General features: G+C 30.4%; 1 protein-coding gene across 1 annotated transcript in view; it reads left to right on the plus strand.

The window, feature by feature from the left end:
- Positions 1-11,040, plus strand: part of LOC142340365 (cilia- and flagella-associated protein 65-like) — a 37,938-nt gene extending 26,898 nt beyond the window's left edge. Inside the window, exon 7 of the mRNA XM_075390940.1 lies at positions 10,390-11,040. Coding sequence (XP_075247055.1) covers positions 10,390-11,040 — 651 coding nt within the window. The remainder of the gene's footprint in view (positions 1-10,389) is intronic.
- The last annotated feature ends 1,816 nt before the right edge of the window (positions 11,041-12,856 follow it).

Consider the following 12,856-nt stretch of genomic DNA (forward strand, 5'->3'; position numbering starts at 1 on the left):
AGTTGATAATAAAGAACAAGAAAGACTAGAGAAGCATTATGGTTTTAAACAAGAAGATATAACGAAAGAAATAGAAAGAATGTTTACTAATTAAAATAACGCAAACTATGACTAACCCAACAGCGCCGAGTGAGAGATTACTATATCCAGATTTGTCATCAGTATCAGAAAGATTAATAAATGAAAAGATCTTAGCTACTAATAAATTTATTAATAATATTAACATTATAAAAGATATTAGAAGTTATTATAAAACTGAAACTAATAACTATAATAAGAAGTTAAGTAGATATAAAAATTATATTAACGTAGCTGAGATAACAGAAATAGTATTATCATCAATAGCAACAACGTTAACAACAATATCAGTTGCATTAACAGGTATAGGATTACCTTATTCTATACCAACAGCTTTTGCTACAGCAACTGTTTGTGGTTCATTATCAAAAACACTTAATACTTAATTAAGAAATAAAATTATAAAGTATTCACAAATGTTTATTTAAGTAAACAGTTTAGCGACAAGTTAATAGACTATATACTAACTCAATGAATGATAATAAAATAGATAATGATAAGTATAATGATTTAGTTAAGGTATATGAGGATTATAGGAAGAACAAGAAAAACAGGCTGAGTGTTTTTTGAAACTAAAGTTGTTAGTGTTTAGTTATAATAATGTATTTAGTAATAATAATATTAGTATTAATATTTATCGATAATCATAAACATAATATAAATAAAATCATAATCATAAATATAATATAATCATAATCATAAACAGAAATATAAACATAATCATAAATTTAATCTCGACTATAATCAAATAATTATCTCTTCTTAGTACCTAAGTATAACCCTCTTCCTTTTTGTACTACCTTTATACATTCACCAGTAGTTGCAAATTTAATTAAATCAGGTGTAGCCGCTAGAGCTGCTCTAGGGTTTCTACTTGCAGCTGCACTTTCTATTTTACTTGCTATTTCTAATGCTCTTACTGGATTATTAGCAACTTTCTTTCCAAAGTTAACCGTAGCTCTACCAACACTTTTGAAGAAATCTTTCAATCCCTCATCTTCTATTGTTGCATCAGATACTGTCACTGATTTATTCCTTCTACACTTAGTGCAGGATCCTCTTAACTTTTTAGTACCTTTTGAAGTAATAGCTCCACTTATGTTATTAGTACCACTATAAAATCTACCTCCTACACAATATGAATTAGGTTTGAACTTGTTTAAAAGACTCATTTCTATAAATAAAAAATAATGGAAGTTAAAAAGTATAATCCCTTTTTTGTTATTAAGCCTAAGCCTACGGGTTCCACCCGTGAGCGAAGCTCGAAGCCCAGGGTTAAACCTAAAGCCAAACCCAAGCCCCAAACTAAACTTGAAGCTAGCGGCTTAGCTCTAGAGAATAAAAAGAAATTAGATATTTTTTATGCTAAGAGTTCTCTTAAGACTAGTGGGAAATAGTTTGATTATCATTGATTTAGTCATTGTTTAGTCATTGATTAAGTCAATAAATATATCATTTATTATAATTATGACTTAAATATAACTAAGACTATGTCTATGATATAATAGACCTTCGGTCATTAATCTCTACGAGATTATATCAACCATCTTATTACCATCACTATTCACACTAATAACCTTTCTAGTTAATACTAATGCATGACATATAACATCGGCAACTGCAGCACTAAATTTAAAATTAAGTTGTATTGGTTGTGGACCTATATGATAATTTTGATATCTAGTATCAAATACATATATTCTATAACTACTTTTGAATGTTCTATGATTTATATACGGTTTTATATTATGTGGTCTCCCATTATAATTTTTATGAAAGCTAACAATCTCTTTAAAAGCTTCATTATAATTATTGGTACCATAATTAATATTCATTCTATCCTCAGGATAAAACTCGCTACCAATCTTACAATAACATTCAGTAACATTCATTATATGAAATGTACTTGCATCATGAGTTTGTTCATTAACATTATTATTATTCTCAAAAGCAATTATTATATATTGCGGTCTTTCCATACCACTTTCATACCTAGATCTAATAAGAAGTTAGTAGCATTGGGTACATTCTGATAAAATGTCTTTCTTTCATAATAACTAAAGTCTACATTATTCTTTTTACTTAAACCCTTTTGCACAATAATTCTATTGTCATTACTAGGATCAATACTGGGCACACACCATGATATATCTCTAATTTCTATATTACCATCATTACAGACTGCACCAAGATTAGCATTAACTCTATATAGAGCTCTATCATTATTATTCCTTTTTAATATTAGTTTAAATCCTAATCCATATATAATCTTTTCTAAATCATTTACGAAACCAAATAGATCACTCATCTTAATCATCATATACATATGACCTTGTTCTGCAGCAATATGGTCACCTTTAAGTTGACTATCTCTATTACCTTGATTTCTAACAAAACCACTCTCATATTCATCAACAGTGCTAGTTAATAACTTATACATCAATAGATTAGGATGACAATGATCTATATATTCAATAGTCCTACCACCACTAATTTCGAGCTTAATTGAACTAAACAATGCCATCATACCATAATTAACTAATCTGATATTAGCATCATTAGCAAATACACCACCAGCATCATCTGATACAACAAACTCTATCTCTAGATATGAATCATGTAAATTTAAATGATTCTCTTCTCTATTAAGTATGATATTAATATTAGTATTGATTGGATTCATTGTTGCTAGATTGTTTGGTTTATATTTTATAATCTTACTTTTGTGTATATCATTATTATAACCATAAGTTGTATCCAAATTAAAATCCATTTTTATAAGATAAAAAATGTATAACTGAAAATGTACAACTAACTATAGATATAACTATAAATATAGCATTATTTGAATATAAAAAATGACAGACAATTTAATCTTATGAGAACTGCAAAAGATACATGATGCTTTAACTAAAACTAAAGATGAACATACACTTAATTTTAGAATGGTAAAATCAACAGAAAGGTTTAATTTTAGTGAACCTATACTTAATACAACAAAATTAGGTTTAATTAGATTATCAGTTTATAACTCGGTGTTTAATGTAAATGGGAATAATAATAAATTTAGGTTCAATTCTTTAGATCGACAAATTTTCTCTGATACAAAATTATATATTATAACATCTGGTGCATATGAATTATCTGAAATAGCAGAAATAATAAAAGAAGAAACTGAAGGTAATGTTATAATAGAAGTAGATAAAAATACAATGAAATGTAAAATGGAAATAAAACAAGGAGTACTTAGCTTTGATGTAGAGAACTCAATGAGATCATTACTAGGATTTAGGAAAGTATTATATAGAGCTGGTACATATACATCTCAGAAAATTGTTGATATTATGGGTTTTAATACAATTAATTTTCATTGTAATATTATATCTGGAGCTAAAGATAATGGTAATGATACAGACATACTATATACTTTTAATCTAACTGAACCACCAGGCTATTTGATAAATATTATACCAACTAATATCTTATATCAAAATGTAACTAAAGATAGAATAAAATATATGGAATTTCATATTAAAGATGAGCATGGAAGACCTATATACTTTAATGTTGATGTATTAAGTTTTACTTTGCATTTAGTGTAACAGCTAGGCAAAGCCTTGTTTTATTATAATCATAACATATTTGAAATAGTATTTTTTCCTTAAAAAAATGTTTAGTATTAAATGTGATGAATGTAAAAATAAGTCTTGGGCTCAAAGTTGTAATTGGTGTCAGGGTAAATCATATCAATGTTTTGTATGTAATAGAGTTATAACATATAGAGATAAACATAATCATTTACTAGAACATTTTAATAATCCCGATCAATATCTAACATGTAGAAAGTGTAAAGTGTATAAACATATCTCCCAGTTTAAACAATTCTATTGTAGGTTATGTACATATTGACAGATTAGTATAGTTATAAATTATAATTAAACATAAATAAATAATTATAATTAAATAAACATATAATTATAAACATAACTATACCATATACAGATTAGTATAGTTATAAATTATAATTAAACATAAGTAAATAATTATAATTAAATATCTACAATACTCTCCGATCCCAATTAATTCTTAGTTTACCATTAATATTTTTATTTTTAGTTATATCAATGACAATGTAATTATAAGGCTCTTTCCATACCTTATTACATATATTAGCAAAATCATTATAACTAAGTTCAACATTATTAAAGAAATCTTGATATATCGATGCTAGGACTTTACCTCACTGTTCAAATAAAATAAATAGATTACAGTTCTCTCTAACACTCTGTCTATCCAGAGAGAACAGGTTTTGATTAAGATATATCATATTGCAATTATTATGTTTACCTCTACAAAAGTATTCATTAATAACTGGTTCTTTGGCTCTAACATCATCGAATATCATTAGTTTGTTTAAGTCTTTGGGTAAATTATCAGGAGAGGGTAAATCTTTTATATCTTTAATGAATTCTATAATTGCTTTATTATTTGTTCTTTCTAATCCATTGTATCGATCACCAGTAGGTCCAATGATGTATAGTTTATCAAAATATATACTAGCTAGAATTAGTTTTTTTAATGAGAATGTCTTACCACATTCACTAGGACCAGATATTATACATCTAAAGTTATCTTTGAATTCAGCTTCAGTAATTATATCATCATCATTTAGCCATGATTGTAGATCATCATTTATATTAACAGAGATATCACTAGTAGGGGTATTATTGTTTGGTTTACCCTTTTGATGGGGCTTCGCCCATGTTTCACCATGTTTTTCATCAAATTGATATATAACATTATCATTATCATTATCAGTAACATTATCATTAACATCATCATTATCCTTAACATTAACATTATCATTATCATTAACATTATTATTAATATTATCATTAACATCATTATTATCCTTAACATTAACATTATCATTAATATTATCATTAGCATTATCATTATCATTATCATTAACATTATCAATGACATTATCAATGACATTATTATTATCATTAACATTATCAATAACGTTATTTGCAAAGCTACTTCGTAGATCGTTAACATTAACATTATCATTAACATTACAACCTAAAAAAAACACTCATTATATATTTCAGGACATTTAACTTGATTAACTAGAATATTCAAAGCACTTTTAATTCTAAATCCTCTATCAATAAGAATATATAAACAATAAGAATATATAAACGATCATAAGAATATATAAACGATCATATATAAACAATAAGCCCCACAATAAGATTCATTATATTGTTGTATTCTTTCATTAGAGCCTAGATCAAAATATTCTTCTAGGAATAATGGTGGGGTTTCTACACCAAAACTGTCAAAGTAATACACAGGACCACCTTCTCTTCTTATAACTAAAACCCAATGTGTACCTTCAGTTGGATGTAGATTTACAATAATATTGAAGTTAGGTTCATAGATCTGCGAAGCAGGTTCCCTTATTGTTTCAGGACTTTGATCTCTCATTACTATTTCAATTTGTGTTAGACTTATATCTTTTCCTATATCTTTTATGCTGATATCACTCATAGCATTATTACCAATATTAAATTTATTATTGAATTCCTCAAAAGTTAGGATAAGCATTTTTATATAATAAATTTAATAAGTCTTAGTCTAAGTCTAAATCAAGTCTATATTATATATATATAAATGGAGACGGGTAGTGTAGTTTTTCTTTATTTTTTATAATTATACTTTGTTGTATAATATAGGATTCAATACCGAGTAAATACACAAAATTAGAAGAAAGCTTTGGTGGATTTATGAATAGGAGTCTAGTTAGATTTGAATATGAAAAGTCAACATTACATACTATTGTTTATGGTGGAACTGGTACTGTGAAAACATATTTTATAAGACAATATTTAAAATTATACTCAGTCCAAAACCGAGACCAGAACCAAAACCAAAACCACGACCAAGCTAAAAATATAGTTATAGTGTGTAAAGATGACAGAGACTGGATAGATCCTGAGTCTAATAAGTTTTATACTGGGTTTAATAAATGTGATATAAATATGATCACAAAAAATATGCATGAATTTCAAAATTGTGTAATAGTACTTGATGATATGGGTGATAGGTTAAATAAGGATATAGCTTATTATTTTACTGAAGCTGGACATTATAATATTCAAATGATTGTAATGTGTCATAAACCAGCTCAAATAATTAATACGGCAAGAATGAGTTGTGATACTATTTATTTAACAACTTATAATGGACCTGATCTATTTAAAAATTTTAATGAGATATATAAATATGGACCTGACTTTAGTAAAATAATTAGTGAGTTAAATAGTAACCATTGTAATCGTACAGATGGAATGTCAGATGAACTTCGTTATGGTATAATTCAATATAATAAGAAGGAAAATACTTTTATTATTGTTAATAGTAATAGAACAATGATATATGATTCAAGAGTTGGTTTCCTTGATCTAAAAGCTCTTAGTTTAAAAGATGAATTAGAAAGAGAAGATATAAATAAACTTATAGCATATATGAAATCACTCATGATAAATGCAACAGATAGAAAAACCATTAATCATGATAATTATCAGTTTTATTTTAATAAACTTCTTACTTTAAATAATATTAAAATTCAGAATGATGTTTTAACAAAAGAGATGGTTAAAGCAGAAGGTTTATAACAATTATCAAATATTGGTGGAATTATAGGTTGGGTTTTAGTTATAACTATTTATCCTTTTATATTTATCCTGATTCAATAATAAAAACGGTTGGAGCCGTGGCAATGAGTGCAAGCAATATGTTGAATAGAGCAAACACTTTGGTTAACGTTGGATTTGGAGAGGATCTGCCAAACAGGTTCCCTTTTACACAAAGTGATTATACTGATACACAAAGTAATTATACTGATACACAAAGTAGCTTTGCTAATACACAAAGTGATTATACGAATAGTGAAACATGGACAAAGTCCTATCTAAAAAATAGTTTAGTTAGTTTGTTACACCCTTAGAAAAACTACAAGAAGAATATATAAATGAAGAGATGGGAATTTTGAATAGAAAGGGAGGAAAGTTTTTAACCAGACTATATGGAAATAATGAAGAATTTAGAGAAGAGATTATAATTTTTGTTAGGGATAAAAAAGAATTAGACCTTGAATTGATTTTAGATAAGAGATGTAAAACTAATACACTCAAGACGTTAGGAAATAAATATTTAGGAGAGTGTATCACATCTAAAGATAATACTAAAGATTTAATTGAAATCATGGCTAAGTATTATCCGCGAAGCGGTTACACCGATGGTGAAACATCTGCGAAGCAGTTCCACTGATGGACAAAGTCATATCAGTGAAATGATTAGGTAAATATTATAGTTTACCCTATTATAAATGCTTTTAAAATGTTTAGAGTGTAACTATAAATATGGAAACATTGCTGTTTTAAAATATCATTATGAATCATGTCATAAAGATAAAACTGATAAATGTATGTGTGGTAATATAATACTAAGTGGTATTTGTGCTAATAATTTTTCTCCATGGGGTTGTTCTTTAAAAATTGAATCTAGTTCTAGTTCTAGCTCTAGTTCTTGTTCTAGTTCTATCTATGACTCTAACCCCAACCTTAACCCTAACCTTAACCTTAACCCCAACCCTAACCTTAACCCTAACTTTAGCCCAGAAGTCTTAATTAGAAGTTATAATAAATGTAATTATAGAAAACCACTAACTGATTTTGATGAGAGTAAGTATACATGTAGAAGTTGTACTTCAGCTAAATTTAATTGTCCGTATTTTGCTTCTGTTATGAGATATGATGGGATAAGGGCTCATGTAAAGAAACAACATCCAGATGTAGAATTAACTAGAGGATTTAGTAGAAATCTGTGAAGCAGGTTCCCCGATTTGAGTGAGAAAACAATTAATCCTAGTTGGCAAAGCAAGACTGTAAGTCCTTTAGTTATTAGCCAAACTGAGGGAAGTTGTTCGTGTAAATATTATAATTTTGTGTCATTTTTTATTAATAATGGGTTAAATATAGAAAAAGTAAAAGAAAATATAAATTTATTGAAGAGTATAGATAATTTGAAATAAAAGTATAAAAAAATTAAAAAATATCAAAAAAGAGGGAATCACTCTTTAAGAGCGAAAAAGAGCGATCTTTCTACTGGGGCATCACTCCGATAGGGGCGATTTCGCTCTTAAAGAGTGATTCGCTCTTAAAAGAGGGATTTCTCTCTTATTTTGAAATTTGCTTTATTTTTTTAAATAAATTATTAAATTTTGCTATTACTTTGGGTTTTAGCTTAATTATGACTTGAACAAGTAATAAATAAAAACAAGGATCTTATTTTATATAAATATTAGCAAAATGTAAAATTTATAGAAGAGTTGAGCTCGTTTTTTTTTTTCAAGTTATCCACGAAGTGGTTACATCAATTTTCGCAAGGTGGTTTTACGTGCTTTTTACACGGTCTCACTAGTTTTATACTAGTATCTGGGATACGTCCACTGGAGTCAGTGGGGATAGAACTCGAACTATCCGTCTGATAATGGATAATTACCAGCTTAACTCTGTACAAGTGGATTGCACTTAGTGAGACAAGAAATGATAGATTTTGAGTGAATATAAAGGTAATATGTAGTAGTGGATAAAACAAGCTAATATATAGTAGTGAATAAAATGGGGGTATAAGCAAGTAGTAGATATATAGAGTAGTGGGAAAAAGGTGGTATTTAGTCATCTTCCGATTAGGAAGTGGCGGAATAGCACCTTTTTCCCACTACTATAATCATAGTAGACATTTATAATTTCACAACAATAAACACGAATAGGACAAATAAATGGGGTCCTGTGACCTACTAGAAATTTGCCCATAATTTAAACAACTGAAGAAGCATGTCCATAAACACAAATTAAGAATTCTAATTTGAGACTCGAATAACAAATTTACCAAATTTTTAGCAAAATGTGGAAAATTTTTTAGCAAAAATTGCAAAAAAAACGTGAAAAAATACAAGGGATATTTTCTAATGTTCACAAAATTTTAAACCTCAATAACCGGCTGGAAAAAACGAAATTCAAAAATCTTTCTGATTCTGTATTCTACCCTGGACGGGCTTTCTAATGATAGCGCTCACAATTCTCTACGATGAATATATCGATCCGTCCAAAAAATTGACCGAACAAAAAAAACCAGTTCAGCATATAGTTCCTCCTCCACTAAAGTGAGTTGGAACAACAAGAACGCAGGAGAAATGATAGAAAAAAATGTCTAACAATTGCCACTATAAACAGAAACTTCTCCAATTTTTGAGAAAACTTTTGCTGTTAACATCTTCAATACCAACAGCAACTCGTTTTAGTCTAAACAATAAACCAATAATAGGAACAACGATAATTTCTTCAACAATGATCTTTAAGAGCCAGACAGAGGAAAAGATTAGATTTGGATTGATTGTATTATGGATTAAATTTATCAATTAATGACCTTTGAACTAAAAATTTATCGACTGAAATGTACAAAAAGAGGCTTTTTGGAGAGACTAATTAAACCTCATGATGACATGTTATGATTTTATAGAGCTAAAATATTCTGTTTCAATTTTTGAATAACTTTAAGGTCATCAAGATCAATAAGGTCAAAAGTTGGCAGTAGTGAAAAAAGGGGGGTCTACCGCACAGTTTTAGGATCCCTCCCATCCAGTCTCGAACCTAAGTCAAAATTACACTTCAACAACTCTAGATTAATGCCTAAACCACTGCACTACCAGAACTAACTGCTGTAAGGTTCAAACGCAATATAATTCGTAACTGTTACGGTTGTTAACACATTATAAAGTGAGTATTTCAACTGAAAATAAGGTCATAAAATAAAGTCAACTTGGTTCAGTTGGTTAACCTCGCTCGCAATCCCAACTGAATCAGGTTGACTTTTCGAAGCCCCAAAGTTTCCACCAGATTCCAACTAAAACTGAGAAAATTCCACTGAGACAGAGCAGGTCTTGGAATTTTCCCATTATCTTTCTTTCGATAATTTTTTTATCAAAAGCAAATAAAACCCGCCTATAAAACAGGCCTTTTTCTTACAATAGCAACACAACAAAAATGTTGAGCAACCCACCGAGTAGCTTTCAATTCATTATATACAGTGCCCAAATTCTACTACCTGCTCAGCAAACTGTTGAGTCCCTATCGGTCAAGAGACGTTAAACAGAACATGCCCAGTTAACCTTGACCGCTCAGCGACAACCGAAAGGCCTAGCTCATTGGATTGACCAATTCACCGGTTGGCAGTTTGCAGTCGTCAACCATGAGCCCAACAAAATTGAACCAAGTGCATCCTTCAGATGGTGCGATGACATCTCCACGGAGCACCAGCACATCATTGTCCATTGTCCCTTCAAACGATAATCCTAAACACGTGGAGAAAACTATCAAGTCCTTTATTCGACATGAAAGCAAAGTACTGAACGAAATCAGAGCACGAGTGTTTGTGCCCCAAAGCGCCTTTCAGACATTTAATCAACAGTTCTTGCGATTCAACGTATCGGAGATTTCAAGACGAGGAGACATCTTCGAAGAGTTCATACGAAACACTGATTCTTTAGTTGAAAACATACCAAAGCGAAGCCAGCAAATGGACTTGGTATGGGAAATTGAGAGATCTAGTCCAGCTCGCAGAACCGAAATCAATACATTAACCGAGTACCAGAAGCGACTAATTGCAAAAATTGAAAGTCTCGAGAGCACTGACTCCCCATTCAAGGACACCATTGAGGCATTTGTAGACATTCTGGCAGCCGGTTGGGGATCATTATACCGAACTGATCATTCAATGTTTATTGAAGTCCATTGTGGACTCACAAATGCACAATGTTCATGTTGGGAATGCTGGGATGCAGCAACGGAGGATAAAGAAATTATGGAAAAAACCAATGACTCACCAAAGTAAACAAAAAACATGATAACACGAGATAAGAACTATTAGATAACTTGATCATTATCTATTTCATATCCTTTTAAATCAGTCGCATGTTCCAATCTGCTGACATTAATAAAGTTTTGTGTAATTTCAAGCTTGTCTCTCGAGCGTTTCCACAAAACGAAAAGTCGAAAAATGGTTTTATTGCAGTTTGCATGCTCATAGATCCGAAAGTAGATGTCAATGCAGTTGACAAATTAGCTCCATATGGTGGACTTATAGGCCCGGGAGATAGTGCACTACATGAATACTTGAAAGATTCGAAAGTCCTTCGAGTGCATGCAATTTTTCACGACGCCTATGGTTTTATGAAAGAAAAGTACAAAACCGGCCCTGGTTATATGTACATGATTTCAAACTTTCCAAGCCATTTTCTATTGGGTCACATTAGCGGCATTATTCATTGGACCGCTTTCAAAGTGCTCTTGTCAGACACTTTCCAGAAGATGCCATTTAGATATGACAACTTATGATCCAAACCTATTCACTTTGCATATTTCAAAGTTAGCTGCTATTCAAGTTATACAAAACACCAACAGCTCAAGTATTGTATTGAGGAAACAATGTTGGAAAAAATTGAATGAAAAATTCATACTAGTTCAAACAGAAATAGATTTGACTTTAAATGAGCTGCAATTAATTTCCGAAGCGGCCAAATTAGCTCTCTACTTTTTGTCTGCTTCTGAAGAGGCTAACAAGTCAAAGCCACCAAAAGTGCCCGGCCGCAATACAAACTAATAGTGGCAGATTCGCCGGACTGTTCGATCGAATTAGCAAACAAAATTATTTTTGACAAAGAAGATCAGGAACGACCCCCTTGGAAGATTGGATGCAGTGTTGAAAGATCATTGGTATTCTGTATTATACATTTATTGGTGCTCATTGGTTCAATTGTATCATGTATCCTTTATTTATTTGTTTTTAATCATGATAGTGACAACAAACCTCATATCTGGTCTGTCTTGGCCTTTTGCTTGGGCTGTATAATCCCTACACCAAAATGATTAAAAGAATCTCAACCGAGCCACATTTGTTGATGATGGTGGTAGGACCCAGTGGTTCCGGCAAATCAATGTTAGTTGCTGATCTATTAGTTAATTAAAAAATATTTCAACGAAGTTTTGATATAATTTTGTATATATACCAGCATTGGCAGCCATTATATGATGAACTGCGGTCAAAAAGTAATAAAATCACCTTTGTTCAGGGATTGAATTGGAAACAACTTAAGTCCCGCGGAAACACAAAAAGGCAGCTTTTAATTTTTGATGATATTTATAATGAAGCATGCAATCAAGCAGAGTTTCTTCAGCTTGTTGTCTCAGGTAGACATCAAAACCAACACGCCATTATTTTGAAACACAATTTGTATCAAAAAGGTCAAAATGCAAAAACAATAGAATTAAATGTCACTCAAATGCTGTTGATGAAAAACCCCCGTGACATTGTTCAAATTGATTGCCTAGGGAGGCAGTTGGGTTGCCGTTCTCTCTTACTATCAGCATATAAATCAGCAACCTCAAAACCATTTGGTCACCTATTGATTGATTTAGATCCTCGATGTGATGAGAAGCTGCGTTTATGTTCACAGATCAACAGCGACGTTACCATTTTTTATTGCTCGAGCACACCGCAGAACATAATCAAACTTGATGAATCGTTCACAACATCTGAGTACTTTAGATCTCTTTATAACTCTTAAACCATTACTGCAAAAATTTTTTCTCCTCCACTGTTCCGAGACGTTTGTTAAATTCATTATTGACTGCGTATTTAACATCATTAA

Source organism: Convolutriloba macropyga, chromosome 5, assembly GCF_964194025.1.
Source record: "Convolutriloba macropyga chromosome 5, txConMacr16.3, whole genome shotgun sequence".
In the NCBI taxonomy this organism is placed as follows: Eukaryota; Metazoa; Xenacoelomorpha; order Acoela; family Convolutidae; genus Convolutriloba; species Convolutriloba macropyga.